General features: G+C 40.2%; 1 protein-coding gene across 1 annotated transcript in view; it reads right to left on the bottom strand.

The window, feature by feature from the left end:
- WDR7 (WD repeat domain 7) overlaps nucleotides 1-22403 on the bottom strand; it is a 357963-nt gene that overhangs the window by 251263 nt on the left and 84297 nt on the right. Inside the window, exons 16-17 of the mRNA XM_047086392.1 lie at nucleotides 2971-3740; nucleotides 1575-1663 (exon numbers count right to left, since the gene is read on the bottom strand). Of these exons, the coding sequence (XP_046942348.1) occupies nucleotides 1575-1663; nucleotides 2971-3740 (859 nt within the window). The remainder of the gene's footprint in view (nucleotides 1-1574; nucleotides 1664-2970; nucleotides 3741-22403) is intronic.

The raw sequence follows: 22403 nt of genomic DNA on the forward strand, positions 1-22403 counted from the left end.
AGATCCAAATGCAAGAATGTTCATGGGGTTATTTATGAAAAACAAAAACTGGAAACAATTCAAATGTTTATTGATAGGAAAATGGAGAAACTGTGGTCTATTCATTCAACAGAATACACTACTCCAATAAAAATGAACAATGAAAATGAATAAACTTTAGTCAAATGCAACATCATCGATAAATCTCACAAAAGCCAAATACTAAGCGATACATAACTCCATGCTTGACTGAATTTATATGAAATTCAAAACACAGACAAAATTAAATAGTGTTTAGGGATTTAAACTTAGATGGGTATAACTATAAAGGAAAGAAAAGAAGGAATTTCCCAGAAGTCAAGATAGTAGTGACCTTTGGAAGGGGGCATACGATTGGGAGGGAACATACCAGCAACTTCTGGAGCACTGGCAAAGTTCGATTTCTTGTCCAACGCCATAGTTACAAGAGTGTTCAGCATGTAAAAGGACTCACTGAGCTAGATATTTCTGTTCTGTGCACTTTTCTGTACATATATTTCACACATACACAAGTATAAAGTTGTCCAACCAAAACTTTTCTGTAACACACAGTTATAATAGTTTATATCAAGTTTAATCAGAGGAAAGGCAAAAAGAGGGGTGAATATGTAGGGTTGGAATAAAGGATGGGAGGGAGTTGAGAATGTGGGAGCTTTTCAAGCCAATTTAAACTGAAAAGCAGGCATATATTTAAAGACAGTAAATACTAAATAATAAGCTAAGAGAGAAAAAAGTACTTGTTCTAGGGAAGAGAAAAATTGTAGATAAAAAGTTGGAGGCCTATTGTTTATCTAACAAATCTTGTAGAACTATTCACGGACTCTTTAAACCCGAAAAAACAAAACCTATGGAAAAAAGAAGACCCTGAAAGTCAGCATTTACAAGCAGAACCTTCAGCATCCCATCTCCTGCTCACTTCTTCACTTCTATCACATTCTGAGAGCCAGCATTAACGCTGGGCCTGAAGGGAAACTCTCAGCAGACCTGACCCCCAACTCTGGTTGCCTCATTTGCTACTCTTAAAATGAATATAAAAGATAATAATGGAAAAGAAACGCAACATTCACTTCCACCTCCTACTGAAAAAGAAAGCTATAGACAAAAGTTAAAGTATATAACAATGTAAACAAAAAGAAAGGATTTCCACTTGTGGATTACAAGGCATGAGCCGCTGGTAAAGAGCAGAAGAGCTACAGTATGAAAATGTGAATTTCAACATTTCTAAATGTAGTTTAAAAATAGGTATCACTTTTAAACTCAGCACACACAATTAACACACTAGTGTTGTCAAGTTAAGGTGCCCCTAATGCATAAAAATTAGGTCAAAGACAGTACAATAAAATTATGTGAAATATGCTCATTTATCAATTTCTAAATAAACCTGATTTATTTTTAACTGACATCTTAATTATCCACATTTACATCTGGAATATAACAACTTTTCTCCCTTTTAACAATGTGAGACAAACAAAATGTTATGATTACACATTAGCTATGCCTCCTGAGTTCCTACAGCTGAAATGTCAGGTCAATTACTTAATAAGATTTAATTTTACCTTGTTTAATCTGTCCTTGCACAATATTACTGGAAGTTGGAGGGGAACCCCTTGCCTTAGAAAGGTCTGGGGTGCTTGGTCGAGGTGGCCTTTAAAAAGAAGAAGAAAATATATATATACTTTCATATTTTCATAAATCTGAAACCATTTAAAATATTAAACTTCCTAGTCCCAAATGAATTGCAAAACACATACAGAACATTTTCAATTTACTTTTCAAAAACCAATGGTTTTTTCCTGCGTCGTACCTATTAACATTTTCCTTTTCAAATTTCAATATATTAAATGATTAGCAAATAGCAAGTAAAAGTTTGACAACTACAATCTGTGCTTTATGCTAGTTTAAGGAATATTTATGAATAGCTTAATGTGCTACCACTGACAAATAAATATCGTAATTAGTCCTTCACTCTTCAATATTAGCATGCTGAGATTTCAGCCCTTCCTCTATCACTGGTCAAACGAATTCATGGAACAATACTTTGAGTTTAGAAGAATTCATCCTTAAAATCTGAAAAAGGAAGTAAGGCATGAGAAATCTTGGACTCCAGAGGCTATGTGTCTCATTTTGAATTCTATCTCTACCACTTAACTACTTGTGTGACCTTGGACACATTACTTGACCTGAGTCTCAGTTTTCTTATCTGCAGTAAAAGGATAATAAAAGTACCTACCTTACAGGGTTAAGAGCATCAATGAGATAGTGTCTATAAAGTACTTGCAACAGAACCAGTTACAAGGTAAGTACTACTTAAGTATTTGATTTTTTAAAATTTCTCAATATGATCAACTCTCAATAAAGCATAATAAAACCAGTTTCAAAAGCTATCTTCATGACTTCTAGAAAATAGGTAATAGCAAATCGGGTTAGGCATTCCTGAAATACTAAAATAATACTCTCCTACAATTAAAAGCTGTTTTCTCTTTTCCAATTGAAAAATTCTGACTATACTTCTCACAAAATTCTGAAGCCAATTACCGAACACCTATCTTTCATTATATATGTCACAGAGAGAAGAAGCATTTCAATCAAATACACATTTTGAATTAAATATCAATGCAAACTTTAGGTAGCTACAATCCCAAGATTATACTCACCAAAGACCTAGTCTATAATTCATTTATTAAAGCTGAACTGATACCTACTCCCTTGTTCCAAAATTTTTTTGGAATAGCTACATTGTATCTGAGTGAAGGTTAAACTGTGCGATTTTGTCATGCTTTAAATCATGCATATTGTGTTTTAAAATTTAAAAGAGAAACACTGAGATAATACAATAATGTTAAGGTGGGCAGAGCCAAAAAAAATAAAAAACAGCGAGAAAAATAAAACAGGGTTTTTGTTTTGTTCGTTTTTTTGAAATGTGATAATAAAATCAGACTATCATGGTCACACCTGGTAGGACCCTTCTTCATATGATCACCAATAAACGTTGCGTTGGTCATACTCATTAACGTATTTGCCAAAGATATGATAGACAGTAGATGCTGGGTGGTGACGGCTCGGGACACTCCGTAAGTTCCCTTTCCTGCGCCCTCGGCTGCTGGCAGCTTCCTTCCTACTTCCGCTTTCCCATGTGATAGTTTACGAGCAGGCTGATTATAACCAGGAAGCATCAATGACATATGACCTCCTCGAGACAGGAGACCAAAAGATACTGTGCAATGGGGTTTCAGCATTCCAAGGCGATCAAGACAAACTTCATCCAGAACTTCATTTAAACCCCAGGCGTGAAGACAGGACATGAACAATTTTGCAGTGTCCATTGTTAAATTATATTCTAATAGGGTCAATGGCTTAGATTTGCTGGCCCGGTATTCTGGATCGCTTTCTTCCCTCCTCTGCCTCATTATCTCCTCATCCTCCTCTTCATCATCAAGGAGATGTTCCTTTATGTTCTCTTTGATGGTTTCTTTCACTTGTTGGAAGAGAACTGCTGCTCGTTTTCCAGTTAGAAAAGAGCCCCCTTTGTCTGAACTGCCAGATGCTTTTTGCAAATTCTCTGGGGAAATAAGCGCGGTATTCGGCCTAGAGGCTTCTTCAGTCAAGAGTTGAATAATCAACGCTTCCACATCAAAGAAAAGCACATGTATGTCCGGATCTGTTAGGTTTGTCTTTATTGCTTGAACCATCAGGGAGTTATGGGAATATTTAGGTAAATTCCCCTGCAATAAACATTTTTAAAAAATGGTTATAATATAAAACGTTTAATTTCATACATCCATTAATGAATAATAAGTAGTGGAATCTGAATGCTTATCAAGCTGTCTTTTTAGGTACGTCTATCATTAAAAGCAACACACGAACTTTGCCAATCGGCAGCATGTAAAAGATATGAATTTATATGAGAATTTTATGCTGAAATAATTAGAAAACTGTCCATTTTTAAAACAAGAAAATTTTGTTATTAAGCAGGTAGTTTTTTTACTCAAAGAACAGACTAAAAATAGTTTCAATAACTTCTGTGCAAAGTCTATCTCTGGGAATGAACTACTGGTCTACCTGACAGAAGAGGCCACTTGTCACTCATGGCAACTCATCCCTTTAAGTTGCTGTACCATCAAATTCCACCTTCTTCTACTTTACCTTCACACTCTCCCTGTTCACAGATTCTTTTCCCTCAACAGACAACGGGCTCAAGTCTACCCAGACTCTAACAAAAAGTGCTATCCTTTGACCATGCCCCTCTCTTCTACTGATCTCTCTCCCCCCTACAGCCCCTATTTCCAAATACATGGAAAGGAGCAGGGTAATCCAAGGCAACTCTCAGTCCCACTCCTCCTCGAGCTCTTTGGAGTATCTGACATTGTTATTTTTGCTGGGTGAGTGACAAAGCATAAATCACAAAAATAAAAAGCTCTCCCAGCTTCCTGGAGAACACCTTCCCGGTGAGCCTTCTAATTCTGACCACCCTTCTCAGTCAGCTGCCTTGAAAACTCATCCTTCCTTCCACTTTAGGACTAACACTTGTATGCGGATGGCTCCCTAATTTCTATCAGCAGCCAGACCAGCCTCCTGGAGTTTTAATCCTCTAATCACACTGCTTGTATCTAGATGTCCCATAGCACCTCATCTTAATACGTGATGACCAGCCTGCCACTGCAGTACCTCCCAGACCATCAGTGGAGAATCATTCCCCTTCCATTGTGTCCCCACATCCAGACCCTTATTTTCTCCTCTCAGCAGGGTTCACTGCCCCTAGTCTCTCCTTATTCCAGTCCACCTCCCTGGAGGCACAAGACTTCTTTCTGATGCACAGATCCAATCACATCACTCTTCAGTCAAAAAGCTGCCAGTATTATGGATTATGAAGAGAAATGGAAAATACAGATTAAAAACTAAGTCAAAATACAGATGAATAGATTTGATCTCAAGATGAGAGAGGGCTTTCTAAACATACTTAAACTTAAAATTCACTACTGTAGGGGCGCCTGGGTGGCGCAGTCGGTTAAGCGTCCGACTTCAGCCAGGTCACGATCTCACGGTCCGTGAGTTCGAGCCCCGCGTCAGGCTCTGGGCTGATGGCTCAGAGCCTGGAGCCTGTTTCCGATTCTGTGTCTCCCTCTCTCTCTGCCCCTCCCCCGTTCATGCTCTGTCTCTCTCTGTCCCAAAAATAAATAAACGTTGAAAAAAAAAAAAAACTTTAAAAAAAAAAAACTTTAAAAAAAAAATTCACTACTGTAAAAGCAAGAGGCAAGAAACAGGAAAATGTGCCAAAAATAAGACTGATAGAGTTACATTCTATACAAATATTTCTTAAAATCAGCAAGAAAAATACTAATGCCCAAATAAAAGGGGAATACCGTAAAGATCAAGGACACCTCCCAGAAAAAGAAACAAAGAATCAATAAATATAGGGAAAAACCAGCTCAAACTACTTGTCAGGGAAATAACCGTTAAAATTCAGCAAGTGGTGCTGGGAAAACTGGACAGCTACACGCAGAAGAATGAACCTGGACCACTTTCTTACACCAGACACAAAAAGAAACTCAAAATGGATACAAGATACCATTTATAAAATCAGCACACAGTAAACACTAAAAACTATTTAACTTAGCTACGAGTATAGTGAAAGTCAAACCCACATACTGCAGGCATGAATTTAAACAGGAAACTTCTAGAAGAGCAATGTGGCGAAATACACTGCAAGCCCTTAGACTGATCCAGTGCAGTTATTTCTAGAACCTGATCTTACATAGTCAGAAATACAGACAAGGATTGATGTACAAAGATGCTCGGTGAAATGGTAGCCATTATTTTAAATTGAAACCTAAGTAATCTAACAATAAGGAAACAGGTAAATAATTTAAGGGTAGCCATATAACAGAATAAATACTGCAATCACTACAAATCATGCTTTCTGGGCACATTTAACCACATGACAAAATTTCCTGTTCCAATTTTAAGTGAGATAAAATTATACACACACATACACACACACACACACACACAGTATGGTTCTGATTTCATTTTTTTAAATATATTTATTTTAAGAGAGAGAGCACACATGAATGAGAAAGGGACAGAGGGAGAGACACAGAGAATCTCAAGCAGACTCCAGGCTCAGCATGGAACCTGACAGGGGGCTTAATACTACCACCCTGAGATCAGACGCTCCAATGACTGAGCCACCCAGGCACCCCTGATTTCATTTCTTTAATGCTTAAATATGTATTTGAGCATGGTGAAAAACACTGGGAAGAAATACAAGAAAGTGTTAGTAATAACATTTTGTGATGGAATTACAGAATATCTTTTCTTTACATTTCTCTATATTTCTTAAAAGGTATATAGTCAATATATATTATTTTCATAATAACATTTTGGGATGGAATCACAGAATACTATTTCTTTATATTTCTCTATATTTGTTACAAGGTATATAGCCAATATATAGGATGTTCATAATTAGAAAATAAAACTCTAGGAGGAAATACAAAATCTTTCAGCACAATATTCAAGGCCCATTACAGTTTGACACTGAGTACTTTTCCAGCTTTGACAAATCGGCTCCAGCACCATAACCACAGTCCCTCCCCCATTATTCCCATTATTCCTTTTATTTATTCCTTTACCCAAAATATTCTTCTTTGTTCTATTCTAACCCCTGTTCTTCCACCAAGCCCCGAATTCTCCCAAGGAAAGTTACTTCGCAATGAATTCAGTTCCCATGACACTTTATATCTACTATATGTCATTAATGTGTATGTCTTGGCTATATTGCTGTAATCATTTTACATATTTACACTTTCCTGTATTCTATGGGAACTATGTTTTACTCATCTTATGTAACCTGATCAGAGTACCTAGCAGAATGAACAAAGAACATTATAAAAAGTTGACAAAATTATTTTAAATTGTTAATCTACTCTTCTATCATAAAATTGTAACAAATCCCCTTTAACTGGTCTCTCTTCTTTCTCCATCCTTCTCCCATCTATGTTTCTTTCTAGCTGAAGGGGCTTCGATAGTGTTTTATAACCCAAGGATACAATCTTTGCAAAGCAAAAACTTCTCTGCAAACATAAAGTGTCCTCCAAAATATACTACTGCTCCTCCAATGTCATCTCTAACCACAACCCCTATATCTTTTACCACAACCCAATTAGACCACTTGAACCTTCCAGAACCACGCACTTTCGAGCGTCTGTACCTCTGCACCGTTCATGCCAGGATGATGCTCTTTTCTCCTTCTCCTCACAGCCCCTCATGTCCTACTTTAGCCATCCTTCAAGAAGCATTTTCCAGATGCTAACGAGAACTACGGTGGTGATCATTTCACAAGATATACAAATATCGAATCATCACATTGTAAACCTGAAACTAAACTAATGTATGTCAATTATACCTCCATTAAAAAAAAAATCTTGGGGCGCCTGGGTGGCGCAGTCGGTTAAGCGTCCGACTTCAGCCAGGTCACGATCTCACAGTCCGTGAGTTCGAGCCCCGCGTCGGGCTCTGGGCTGATGGCTCAGAGCCTGGAGCCTGTTTCCGATTCTGTGTCTCCCTCTCTCTCTGCCCCTCCCCCGTTCATGCTCTGTCTCTCTCTGTCCCAAAAATAAATAAACGTTGAAAAAAAAAAATTAAAAAAAAAAAATCTTAAAAAGTCTCAAGTGGCTGCTCTTCCAAAAATTATTTCCATAATCGTTACTAATTCTGCCTCCTTTGTTTAAACCTCTGTTCTGAACTGAATAATGTTCAAAGGAAGGTAGAAAATAAACATTATTTCTACATTGCACCCTAAGAACCCACAGAGCATAAGTAATATAAATTTATATTATACAAAAGATGAATTTAAAAAATCAAGACTGTCTCAGTTTCAATCCTGTATTTAATTCACTCATTATGCATTTGCCTATGTTTGTGCAAGACCCTGGACATACAAAAACGAATGAGATGATTTTGTAGTGATGAAACTCACACCTCACAGTTAGACCATGGCATGTAAAGCTGCTATGACAACATAGTAAGAATGGTGCCATAAAGAAAGGGGACTGCAAGGTACGAAAAGGGACAACAGAGAAAGTACCAACTCTACCTGGGGTGCCCAGAGACAGCCTCTCTGAAGGGGTGACTTGAGCTACATGAAAAAATAGAAAGATGGCAAAATGTGACAAAGGGCCAAGGCAGGGCACATCACAGAATGGATACTGATGAAGCCCCAGATGACCAAGATGAAGAAGGCACGAAATGGTTCACTTAGAGCTCAGAGGTCCACACTGAAGCTGCTGAACTTTGTCTTGCAGGTTCGGGAGTCATTAGAGCAGTGCTTTTCTCAGAATCATCACGGTTGCTTGTTGAAATGCAGGTTCCTAGGACTGCTACCAGGCCTACTGAATTAGTATGAATAGACCAGAACGGATCGGAACCTGCCTAATGAGAACCCCAGACAACTTGATGCAGTATAGTTTGAGAACTATCATCTAAAGCCCTTAAAAGAGTAGAATAACATGACCAAATTTAATTTTATAAATGTTCATCCACCAGCAATGTTGGCTAAAAAGAAGCAACACCGGAGTCATGAATATGAACTGGGAGGAAGCAGAAACCAAGCAGATGAGGGAACATAAAAGTATGCAACAATACCGAGAATGCAGAAGGTGGGATGGGTTGAAGAATGTGCACATTACCCTCTTATTCCTAACGCCTCTGTACCTGGTATTTGTTTTTCAAACGCTGAGTGTCATGTCAAACACGACGCTTAATGCTTTGTACCTACTGACATTAATTTGAATGATGCAAAAGTTATTTGTAATACATTATACCTGATATATTATTGATAGGAAAATTATTATTAACATTGATAGCTACCATATACTAAGTTGTCGCTTATGGCCCAGGCACTAGGCTAGGCATTAGGTTCATTCTATCAGGGAAAAAGGTAAAATATCATCTTATATTAACATTAGTTAGACAGACACGACACGATATATGAGGGAATAGGTAATAACAACATCAGGCACCAAGAGCCCCCCACATTACATTAGTAAATACTGTCCTTCCAGTAAAGATCTATAAAGTTCAAAATACAAAACAGGACAAAGAGAGATCATTACTACCAAAGAATATAAAACCAAACATGTTTGCTAAGGAAATTATCGAGGCAGCAAGAGTGGCTTGAAGAAAAAAGAAGGCAAGAGTGAGGACACGAGATCGGCTTTTAAGTTCTCTCCTCTGATGTCAACCACCTATGTGCCCCTTTCGGCACCCTGAGATCCTCCCTGGGATCTCCACTGAAAGGTTTTCTAGTGTCTGGTACCATGATATCTGGATGTGATTGTGTGCATCTCCTCTTATCACAACCTCTCAGTGCTGCTGATTGTGTCATTGTCACAAAAACTGTACCTAAGAGCAATCCACAGTCAGAAGAAGAGGGTAAAAGAAAAGAAGAAGGTAATAATAAAAGCAGAGGAGAACAGAGGGAGATGGAAGGAACGAAGGAGAAAATGACTCATCCTCTAAGTCCTGCATATGACCTGTAATACCTGACATTGGATTTTAAGGACTTAAAGGCTTATTACAATAAAATATAGATATCCAGCAAAGTTGCGAGGGTAAGACTAAGCTGAGTGCATGGAGACAGCAGGGCTGATCACAGATATGTCAGATATTCTAATATGTCACACTAAGATAAGCTGAAGGAAAATGAAGAGAAACATCTATCCAACTCCAAGGGTCCCTTGGCTTAATCCTAAAATGTACATGGCTAGAGCAAAGTAATTCATTCCAATCATCTTACAGTCTTAGCCATTTCCCATACTGGCTACCTAATCCTGGAAATTCCTTAACAGGAACGTTAGTACACTTGCTCTGCCTGCCACCTTTATTAAGAACATTTGAAATGTGTGCTCGCAAATTCCCTTTTGTATCATCACGGCAGAAGATAAAATTCAACAAATATTTGTGGAGTTTCTATCATATGCAAGATGCTTGAAAGAAAATAAAGCCTTTGTACTCAAGGCAATAATTTCAAAACTTACCTGGAAAAGGGCAACAAGAAAAGCTAAGTTATAAAGTATATACAAATAAAATGGTCCCAAAGCTGCTAGTAAAACTCAGTGGTAAATGCAAAATACATACACACAACATACTTAAAAACCTAGTAAAACATATATTTGACATTTTCATTGTAAGTGGTAAGCCTATTACAATGTTATGTTTTCTGTACAGGGGAAAATACACATTTAGCCATTTCAAGTATTAAATAAAGAAATTGACTTAAAATATTACAGAACCACAGCAATAGGAAAAAATTATTGGACTGCTTGCTCATCACTGAAAGTGAACCTGTGGCAATTACATTAAGAGTAGCAGGTAAAACTGTATCTCAAGTGAAAAACTCAAGGAAAATGACAGAACTATGATCAGGAGATTGATCCTTATTCGAGCCTGGGTCATTTTCAGTACATGAGCACATATGCACATCATGAGCAGCCCCACACCCCCTTACCCCTGCCCCCCACAACAAGAAAACAACTTATAATCCGCAGAGGAGAAAACGTGGGTGTATTCTTGTTATCTAACATTGTCATCATTATAGATTTGAATATATGCTAGGTTAAATCACGTCCGCTGAAACATTTGGTAGCTTTGTCCCCTAAAACCAACGTTACAATGGTATTTTGAGCATCTGTCCTTTTATCCAGAAATTCAGAACACTGGCAATAACTTTACCCTTGCACCATTCATTCACTTCAATGGCTCTGATTTAAAAACTTACTTATTTCTGAACCATTTTTTAACATCATAGTTTTCAGGACTATTTCTAAAGTTACCTAGTAAAACAATTTATTATTTTTCCTGAAAAAACATGGGTCTAATCTGTATTACAAAATAGTCCAAATTTGTACCTAAATGTAAAGTTGATTAATGCCAGCTGATTTTGATGCTAATGTGCAAAGCAAAAGAATACATGGTTTAAAAAAGAAAATCTGAATCCACTTTGAAATCAGAGATTGAGGATACCAGGACTAGGAAATGTTATATAACATATTCACATACATGTTTGTATAAATATCAATACTGAGTCCTAACATAGAACATAGGAAAAATATGTATTTGGCAAATAGTAATATAATATTTTACAAAATAATTATTTATGTGTCATTTCCAATGCATGTTCTAAATAATTTTTAATTTCCTAACTATAATATAAAGAATTGGTTTGTTACCTAAGAATGTTTTGGTAGGAAAAATTAAAAAATAAAAATTTTAGGAGCACCTGGGTGGCTCAGGCGGTTGAGTATCCAACTCTTGATTTTGGATGGGGTCATGATCTCAGGGTTCAGAGGCTCAAGCCCCATGTCGGGCTTCGCATGACAGCATGGGATTCTCTCTCTCTGTCCCCTTCTCGAAATAAATCACTTTAAAAAAATTATTCTTGATTATGGATAGGATATTCTATTGAATAAAGAATGTTAAAATAACTTCTGAAAATTCTGAGGCATAATGTTAAATGCAAAAGAGTCAATGAATAAAAACACACTGATGTCTAAACGTGCTTTAAAAATGTTCTAAAATTAGGGCGCCTGGGTGGCTCAGTCGGTTGAGCATCCAACTTCGGCTCAGGTCATGATCTCGCGGTTCATGGGTTCAAGCCCCGCGTCTGGCTTTGTGCTGACAGCTCAGAGCCCAGAGCCTGTTTCGGATTCTGCGCCTCCCTCTCTCTCTCTGTCCCTCCTCGGTCGCACTCTCTCTCTCTCTCAAAAATAAACATTAAAAAAAAAAAGTTCTAAAATTAGCTGAGGGAGAATCCCATTATTGCCTATAAACATATATGGTTTTAATGTTAACAATTTTAATTACAGTTGACCCTTGAACAAAATGGGGGTGAGGGGCACTGAGCCCCCTCCTCCTTGCACGCAGTAGAAAATCTAAGTGTAACTTGTGACTCCCCCAAAACTTAACTGCTAATAGCCTATTGTTGACCATTACTGACAATGTAAACAGTCGATTAACACATACTGTAGCTTATGTGTATCATATAGTGTATTCTTACAATAAAGCTAGAAAAAAATCATAGGAGAAAATACATTTACAGTACTATGCTGTATGTACTGGAAAAAAAATCCACGTATAAATGGACACACAGCTCAAACATGTGCTGCTCAAGGGTCGACTGCATTAGGAAAAAGGTAGCAAGGGAGGGAGGGAGGAAGTGGAAAGGATTAAGAAAATGCGTTAAGCCTGAAATGGGTATTTGGTGCCCTCTGCTGTCAGATTGCTGTTACTTAATACTAACGGGAACAGAATCCAGCCATTTAAGTTTCAAACAAGGAATACACTATCTTAAATATTTGGTTTCGGATAGGAGATTTTATGACAAGGTATGGATACAGTACACTCAGCTTATGTCATTTCACGGCCCTCTATGTGTTTTCATTAACAAGCATATTAAGAAGCATAAACCAAAAGGGATATTTAACCTGAGAGGTTTTAAGGTTTGATACTATACAGTAATTTATTTCACAAGACATATATAAATGTAGATCACTCAAAAGTATAAGTATTAAATATAAACACTTAGGCCATGCCTTTTTTTTTTTTTTTTTCAACGTTTATTTATTTTTGGGACAGAGAGAGACAGAGCATGAACGGGGGAGGGGCAGAGAGAGAGGGAGACACAGAATCGGAAACAGGCTCCAGGCTCCGAGCCATCAGCCCAGAGCCTGACGCGGGGCTCGAACTCCCAGACCGCGAGATCGTGACCTGGCTGAAGTCGGACGCTTAACCGACTGCGCCACCCAGGCGCCCCTAGGCCATGCCTTTTATAGAGAAAATACCTTCTAAAGGTATTTCTACAGGCCACATTTTAACTGGATAATGTTTGAGTAACAATAATATCCAAATGGTATTAATATATTAGGAGATTAGAAGATTAACAATGATGGTTCCACAATACCAGCATAAAAGACATCGAGTTGTAACTGTTCCCAAAGGGCCAAGTCACCAAAGTCACAAGACCAAGAGCCCTGGGCGCTAGGGCACCCCAGTCCCCCATTAGACAAACCTTTACATGAATCACTTCATGCCCCTTGTATTGATTCTTCTGTCTTCTAAATAAAAGAGAGATGTCACAAACAGCAAACAGGTAACAAAACAGTATCCCTTTCACTGGTAAAATGGGGATAATAAAACCCAGCTCATTTTATCTCAAATGAATGTTAAAGACATGTGTGAAAAGTCTCAACCAATTAAAGTAACTGTTAAAAGGGGGGGGGGGAATCTATTTAAAAAGGAAAAAGTGCTCCAGATCTAACACGTCCTCCTGGGTATTCCCAACCCTTAACACAGTTGTGAATGAACAGAAATGAGAGGATATTCTGGGAGGCCGACTTGACGAGAAAAAAAGCGAAGACTAATAACGGCAAATGAACAGGAGACAAGAAAACCGCTTTAATCCACCCAGGGTCACAGTGGTGAGCAATCTCAAATTTCAGAAATACTCACACTCAAGTAGATTCTAACCTAGGAGAGTCTTAACCCTCTTCTCCCATCGCTGCAGGGCTCGGCACGCGCCTCCCACGCTCTGCCTGGTCAGCCGCACGCAGTGTTTCCTCTGCTGGGGATTTCTTCCCACTCTGCCTCCCGACACCAAGCCTCTACACGAGTGACTCTCTCCAGAGAAGACGGTCTTCCCACAGCTCCCCAGGCCAGTCCTCTCCTGAGGACGCCCTCCCACTTGGTTCACACCTTAGGTAACAGAGTGTTCATGGTGATGAGCTGCACACTTGTCTCCCTCATCAGAGCAGGAACTCGACAGGAGGCCCCGATGGGTGTGGACGTGATTCATGAACTCTCCAGCCGTGCTAGCTCGGGGCCCAGCTTACAGTACACACTCAAGGTGTGCTGAATGAATGAAATCAATCATTCAATCAAGACTGTTAAACCAGTGTGTGAATACCTACTGGGATAAACGTGTTAAAACATGTTGCCCAGTTGACTTCATTACCATCTTATTACCTCCACTTTAAAGCTAAAAACAAATGGAAGCTAGGAGGTCGGCCAGTCAGTCACACAGGTCACACAGCTGTCAACGGTTAAGACCGAGGAAGAAGTCAGGGTCCCCTGGTATCTGCCACACATTTACTTGGCGACTATCAAGCAAGAGCTTCTCAGCATTAGTTCGGCAGAGATTCTAGAGTTGGGGTGGGGGTGGGGGGGTGGTGTGAGTCCACTCCATATTAATCAACCTTAAATTCTGGGCTACTCAGTGATTCAGTGAACAGCTTGCTGGAAACACAAAGAGGAGTATCGAATGGCCCTTTGAGGAGCTCTCGGGGTGACAGAGCAGCAGCCCTGGGCCAGAGGTGACGTACTCTTCATCCTCAAGGCAGTGTCTGGAGGCATCACTGTGAGTCACCACTGGGAGAGGGTGCTAATGGCATCTAGTGGGTAGAGGCTGGGGACGCTGCTTAAACATGCCACATTGTACAACACAGCCCCCGGAACGAAGAATTACCCAGCCCCAGATGTCAACAGTGTTGAAGTTAAACCCTGATACACGGAAACAGACGTGGAAGCAAATATATCTCCTTGTTTTTGTGTATTGGTACAAAAGAACTAGTACTGAGAAAGAGACATAAACACGAGTGGCAGAGGACCAGAGAAGACACAAGTGACTGACTGCTAGACTCAGCAGCATTCCTGAAAACTTCAGGAGCCTCTGTGGGGACGGTGGTCACAGAACCGGGGCTCAGGAGAGCTCTGGGAGTAAGCCGGGTGAGTGGGAGCCAGCCGGGGAAAGGTGGGGTAAGGGGGTGAGGGAGGCACGGGCATCCCAACTAGCAAGTACCACGTTTATCAAAATACAGACCGGGGAACACCAAGTCACGTTACACCGTGGACAAGTAAAATCCTGATTTACGCCGCAAATCCCCTCCTTTTGTCTTTGCCTTTCTTTTTTCTACCTCTTTCCTTCACAGCCATCCACTGCCCTGAGACAACATCACCTTCACCAAGGCTGACTGCTGCCGGGTGGGAGTGTGAGTACAAAAAAATAGGTATGTTCACGCAAACTAAGACAGAGATGTGTGAAGGGCCACGGAAAGGTCTCTGGATACGCTTTGTCTGTTCCAGGCTACCGAGAGCACAGTATAGAACTCCAGCCACAACCACTACAAGCCAACTGCACTTTCTATCCTTGGACATCGCAATAAACTGCCTCCCTGAAATTACTATTTTTCCATCCAGGGCTAATGTTAGGTTCCACACCACAGCACAGAAGTCATCTTATGAATGTCATACCCGAAAGTTTTTTTTAAATTTTAAAATCACTGTCACTGGCTCAAAGCCCTGCTTGCCATCCCTCATTCTGGGAGATTTCACCACCCGTGTAGGTCGGTGATTTTGAACTTACGGTCTGCAACCCCGCGTGGGCAAGGGGCCTCCTAACGGATATAAAAGGATTCAAAGTCGGAGGGCAAATGACACGATGTTAAACACGGAGTCACTTAGTAATAAAGGGAGTTAACTGTGGTTATATGTGCTAATTATGCTACAGTGCTATTTTTATTTTTTTGCTATTTATAATTTGAAGTTCCTATAGGACTACAGCATTCTAGAGCGTCAGTACTGAATTTAAATGTCATACAACCATGAAATATAGAGCATTGGTACAAACATTCGACTGCATACGGACCTACGAGTTTCCCAAAAAAGAGAGGTTTTGATATCAGCACATCATCAGTGCTGGTTTTCAACTGCTGCCATTCTCGCTTTTAAGTAAGTTCCCGTTAGTTTCATCACTTTGTTTTGCATTTTTTATTTGCATCCACAATGTTTTTGCACTGTTATTTTCCAAGGACAAGAATAAGACAGGTTTGTGGCTTATTGTTAAATCAGACACTCCGATCCCTATCCCCCAACTAGCCTGCCAGATGGCACCGCCCCGTCTTCTCAGAGTTCTGACCCCGTGAAAAGCAGGAGGTACTGGGACAGCGGGCTTCGGGGTCTTCTGTGCCAAAGATGGAGAACACGCTGCCCTCCCAACTCCTTGGCTGTTTTGACTCCAGTCCCCTTCAGCGGAATGTGTCCTCACCTCAGGAATCTTGCTCACTAGTATCTCCACGCTGATCACAATCTTCTGTAGTTCCAAATATTCCACCACACCTGCTCTTCAACCTTCTGGAGCAGTGGTTTGCACCCTGCTGCACATTAGAATCACCTGGGAAAATTGGCCGCATGCACACCAACTCAGTCAGAAAGCCACGAGGAGGAGCCAGGCACTGGTAGTTTTTAAAGATCCTCAGACGATTCCAATGTGCAACAAACAGTTTGGGAACCATTATCATAGAGGCATTCAGTCCCTGGATTCCAGGATTTTTTCAAAAGCTATCAGCCTCGTCCTCCCTCCCACTCCTTCCCTAACAAGCCCAGAACCTCTGGTTAATCATATCAATCAACCTCTTATAACTACCCTCAGTGCCCTTGAACCTCTGCATTACAGAGTTGCAGTTCAGGAGCCGTGACAACATGTACCTTCTACTTTTTCCTAGACCTTTTACTATAGCTAGTTACAGCTACAAATACAGTCACTCCTTTTACTCTTTCTTCGCTTCCCCTCTCATTCCCCCATCTGTCTCTCTCACCAAGTCCCGACCCAGGTTCTTGCTCCCTCCCTCCCCACAATCTTACCTGTAACTTCTCGGAGAAACGTGAAAGTTTTAGGAATGTCCTCTCTTCAACTGCCATCCATTATGCACAGAAACCTACACCTACCAGACACCCAGCCTGTCTTCCCGCCCTTCGATTTCAGAAAATAAAGTCTTCCTCCTCTAGGTCAAAGCCAAACTCTTTCCCTCTGCCTTTGCAGTCCGCCACTCTCTCATCCCCTGGGAACCTAGCTTCATCAAGTACCGCCCCCTTAGCCTAATGTGGACCGGCCCTCTCTCTGCTGGCTCTTTAACCCTAATCCACAAACATTCCCACGTGCCTGCCAACCTGCATTTTCCCCTATTCCTCCTCTTTCCCCTATCACACTTTTCAAAAGTATCCTTTTGCTGTCGTTTGTTTCCACGCTTCCCATCACTCCTTAACCCATGGCAATCCAGCTTCTGGCCCCAACATCCTGAAGAGCCCATTCTGGAAAAGGGTACTGGTGACCTCAATGACAAACATATTTCAGTCCTTCCAATACCACACATCTACTGCCTCTGCCACAACTAGTCACTCACTACCCCTTTTTAAAAGTCTTGATTCCCTCAGTCTACGAGTGAGCCTATTCTCCTGGTTCTCCCACACTCTTGACACTTCTCCGAATCGTTTCCACTTCCTCCCCTTAAGGTTAGTAGCCCGAGAGTCTATCTCAGCCCATTTGCTACCTCTGAATAGTCCCATGGCCTTCGATGGTTTTAAGCACCAGGTATATGTGGGAGATTCCTCAACCTGTATATCCATCACCACCCCCCCCCATATACGAAGCAGCTCATCACCATCCCCCGCAAAACCGGCTCCTACGTTCGATATCACATTTGAGAGAGCCGATTTCTATTCAACCACCCAATAAGAAAACCTGTGGGTCCGCCCCGCTTACCACCTGTGCCTCATTAATCACTCAATTCTTGGAGTCGAACTCTCCTCTACATTCCCTCATATCTGTTGCACATACCGGCTCTCATATAAAATTCTCTTTGAAGGAAGGATTCTAGTGCTAATTTTTCTTTTTAGGTGTGAAAGCCACTGAGATAAAAGATAAAGCTTAAGCACCTTCACATGGTACGTATGGACCGGTCTCATTTCACACACCTCCCGCCTCTCCTCTCCTTGATACTCCAGCAATGCTGAACACACACGGTACTCCCCGCTGCCCTCTTTGCATCCGTCACCTGATTACATTCTACTCATTCTTCAATGTCTCCTCCTCCAAGAAGCCAGTCCTGATCACCTCAGGCTAGTCCAGGTCTCTGCAATACCTTCTGCATTTCTCAGCCAACTCACTCACTCCACTGCCTTGTATTTATCTGTTTACGTTTCCTGAGGGTAAATATCATGTCTTATTCATTTTGGCTCTCCAGGGCCAAACCCAGTAGCTAGTAGTCAATAAATGTTTACTGAACTAGACTGATTCAATTATTTTCTAACAGAGGCTATAAAAGTCAAGAAGTTTCAAAATCTTTTATATAGTCTAATAAAGAACAGCTATTTCAAGCATATTACAAGAAATTATTTCTTACCCAAGGTACTAACACATTAACACTTAGCTACAGATCTTTATATTTCTATCACATTACTTCAAAATACCTTGAAGTTCCCAACTAAGAGTTAAATATAAAGTAGCATACGCAAGGGCTGGAAAGATCTGGCTGTTGAGAAGGTCACAGGGTTAAATCTATCTACTGTTCCTATTCTCTCAGCAGTCTGCCATTTGATTTATTATGTGAGATGGTAAAAGGAATTTCCCCTTCGCTGTATCTCACAGACATTATTCAACAACCTAAATTTCTTCTCAGGTATAGTGTGGTTTGTTAATGTACTTCCAAGGAGAAACAAAACTGTTTTGAATTTAAAACCATCATAGAACAAGACTGGTTTTTTTGGTTCAGAATAATATGATGAATTACATTCAATATGACCTATGAATTCCATTCATAAACCCACGGAACACCTATTACGTGCAAAGCAGAGGGCCAATAAGGCACTAGAGCCACAGGGCTTGGTAAGTTTCAAGAAGGGGAGCTCCCTTGTCTATGTCATTATTTGATGGTGTTATGTCTCATTTACGGATCCTTAAAAAGGGAAGAGAACAAAAAATCCTGTAATCATCAAAAAATATAGTAAGTTCAATTAAATATTTAGTTAGCTTTGAGAGTTTAGTTTTATCCCTTAAATGTATTCATAATAACTTACAACTTGTTTCCCTCGAACTGGAGAAAAAGTTGGAGGAAAGATAACCTGAGTCGGAAATGTTTAAAGCATTCATTACAAACTCCATGAAACATGCACACATGATGCAAGTGTACAAGGACACACACACACAGAGATGAGCACACATGCACTCACAGCCTACATACGGTGTACTTTCTTATGCGGGTGAGACTACCACAAAAGGGAGGTAAAGGCAAAGAAAGAGTAAGAGACAACAACAGAATTAGGACACAAATACGTGAAAGGAATGCTAACCACTCTTACGGAGGTAAGAAGGATGACTAATGTAATATAATGGCTGGATTGTGGAAGAAGGATGGAGAAAGAGGAAAAGAGAGGAGGAGGGTGATGGGGCAACTGGACTCCATTGACTTTCTTGTACTTTCTGGTGCCTGTGATAACAGCAATGTAATAATGTATGTTCAGAAATTAATCCCATTACCTTACTTACATACCTGTGCCTAATCAATAACTTTAACTTTTTTCATTTTATTTTTATGGTTCCAAAAAAAATTCAAGCTTATTCCTTAAGGAGTCTCTTTACCAAAAGCCTCACGTTAAATTCCAAAATTTTCATTCTAGAAATTTTTAGAAAGCAACTGGCAAACAATAGAGAGGGAAGCGGTGGCAAAAAAAAAAAAAAAAAAGTCCCTGATTGTTCACTATAGAATCTGAAGTCATTTTCTCTAACCACTATGTTGTGAGATTGTGGGATACGGGCAGTAGGTGGGTCAATACATGAGGAAAATTCCAGACTGAAGGACTCTGTCACCTGCCAGTAGGTTAAGGATGTTCTCACACAAACAGCTTTAAATTAAAGCCCACAGGGGCGCCTGGGTGGCTCGGTCGGTTAAGTGTCCGACTTCGGCTCAGGTCATGATCTCACGGTCCGTGAGTTCGAGCCCCGCGTCGGGCTCTGCTCTGACCGCTCAGAGCCTGGAGCCTGTTTCAGATTCTGTGTCTCCCTCTCTCTCTGCCCCTCCCCTGTTCATGCTCTGTCTCTCTCTGTCTCAAAAATAAATAAATGTTAAAAAAAAAAATTTTAATTAAAGCCCACAACTGATCCAGAATAGAGACAATATATGATATGTAATCACAGATATGCCTCATCTAGTTCAAATAATAAATACACAATTAAGATTTAAAAATGAATGTTTAATACAATTTCTCCTTAACTAATTCATTATTGAATTTTACAATTAACATCAAGAATACAGAAACTCAAAGGGATTCTGGAAAAGATCACGGCACTGATGGAAGCGTAGTTACTGGATTTTTCCAAATCCTCACATAAAGAGAGACACAGCAATTAGATAAGATAACCGAAACGCAGTAAGAACATTTCAACAAAACAAGTTGATAAAATATATCCACAAATCCCAAAACTCAAGCGGATGGAAAAACCCACCAACAGCTACAAGGTCTATCTGTTATCAGGCACCTCCTTAGGACGAAGGAAAGGGAAGTGGCGAGGTATGCGACAGATCTGATAGGAAAACCCCAAAATGCTGACTGACGGTTATCAGAAAAACATAATGGGGCCCATTTAAAAAGAGCAGCTGAACCTGGGAGAAGTTTACCCGCCTCAACAGCAAGTGAACGCACGGGCCACGATCAGAAAGGCTGAGGCACGTGGCAGTCCCAGTCCACGGGCAACACGACTACATCAGGGGTCCCTTTGGCAAAGGCCTCCAGGAATGAGAAACTGCTAAGCATGCAATCAAAACTGCCAGGTAATTCCCAACCCCCCCCCCCCCAAACAAGAGGTGAGGAACGGTGTTAGGAGAGCTTAGAAAGCGAGCCACCATATTTTCGAACCACATGAAAAATAGAAAAGGAAGTTTTGAGAAGTTAGAAAAATGATCTGAATTAATCATTCAAAAAGTCCAGGAAAAATTCTTTTACAAAAGAGGTGAGCAGTGAACAACAGAAAAGTATTGAGGTCAAATTATTATAATTAAAAAGAATTAAGAACCAGAAGGGAAAACACAGATATGCTCAAAATGCAGATAAAAATGAATGTGCTATTTCTAAACAAGCTGATGAACACTTTTAAAATGATACTCAACGTGAAAGAACATATGAGCATTAGAAAAACCAGAAATGAAATGACTGAACTCAAAAAGAATTAGAAAGAAAACATCACATTAGATGAAGCCTAGGAGTGAATAACAACAAGCAATCGCACCCTAGGAAAAGCAGAAGGTGACAAGGACAATGTTAAGGATAAAAAAGAAATGGACTTCTTTCCCTTTGTGGGTGACAAGCTTTAGGGTGGCACACCTAAAGAGACCCGGGTGTGCAGGAAATTGTTTACATAAAGGGAGAATTGGGCAAGTAAATACATATGGCCCCCGACTTACGATTCTTCGACTTTACACTGGACTGAAAGTGATACGCATTCAGTAGAAACCGCACTTGGAAGTCTGAGTGTAGATCCGGCCCCAGACCAGTGACACGCACCGGGCTCTCCCCTGACACCAGGCGAGGGTAGCAACCTGGCTCAGAGTCGGCCAGCGCACATGGGTGTCCACAGCCGACACACCGAGAGCCACCTGTGCCCACACTGTTGTGCTTTTCACTTTCAGTGCAGTATTCGATACGTTACAGGAGACACTTAACACTATTATAAATAAGCTTTTGTGTGAGATGATTGTCCTAGCTGCAGGCTCATGTAAGTGTTCTGAGCACAGTTAAGGGTGGCTGAGCTAAGCTATGATCCCTGGTAGGTTAGGTGTATTAAATGCATTTTTTACTTAGGAGATTTTCAATTGACAATGGGCTTTTGGGGATGTAACCCCATCGCAAGTCAAGGAAGACCGTGAAGACGCCGAAAATAGTGGGAGTGACATTTCTGATGCTGGGGAAGAAAGTTACAGTATTTGAGGAGGGGAGGCTAGAGCAAACACTCTGGTGTTTGGTTAGACGTGGAGATAACAGTGTTAACTGATGGCATTTAATATATTTAGGAAAACAGAGGAACACAGATGTGTGTGTGTATAAACATACACATGTTATCTGGCTCTGTTGAGAGGGCCTGGATGCAATGTCATCCCAGGAGCAGGCAGCATCCACACTTGGTTTCTAATCAGTGTTCCCGTTAAAGGGAATCGTCCATCACAAGGGTGCTCACTAAAGTTTATTCTCCTCCTACAGTCATAGACATTTACTCCTTTGTCTTCTTAAGCCTAGACAGCTCCCTAAGGGTCCTTAAGTGTATTTATTAAAGACTAGACAAAGATTTTTATCCTAATAACTACTTAAACGAAAACTAAATTTATACATACTTATACATATATAATAAATATACAATCAACATATTTTTATTTTCTATTAAAATATTCGCTAAAGTTTTGGAACAGAATGTTAAGCAAGTTTAATTGATTCTTCAAAGGTCAGACATATCATAAGAATTTTTCTAAGGCCATAAACGGTTCACCAGACAAGGCCTGGTATCCTGTATA

This window comes from Lynx rufus, unplaced genomic scaffold (assembly GCF_022079265.1).
Source record: "Lynx rufus isolate CCGP_SWC_20201006 ecotype Redwood Valley unplaced genomic scaffold, mLynRuf1.p SCAF_20, whole genome shotgun sequence".
NCBI lineage: Eukaryota > Metazoa > Chordata > Mammalia > Carnivora > Felidae > Lynx > Lynx rufus.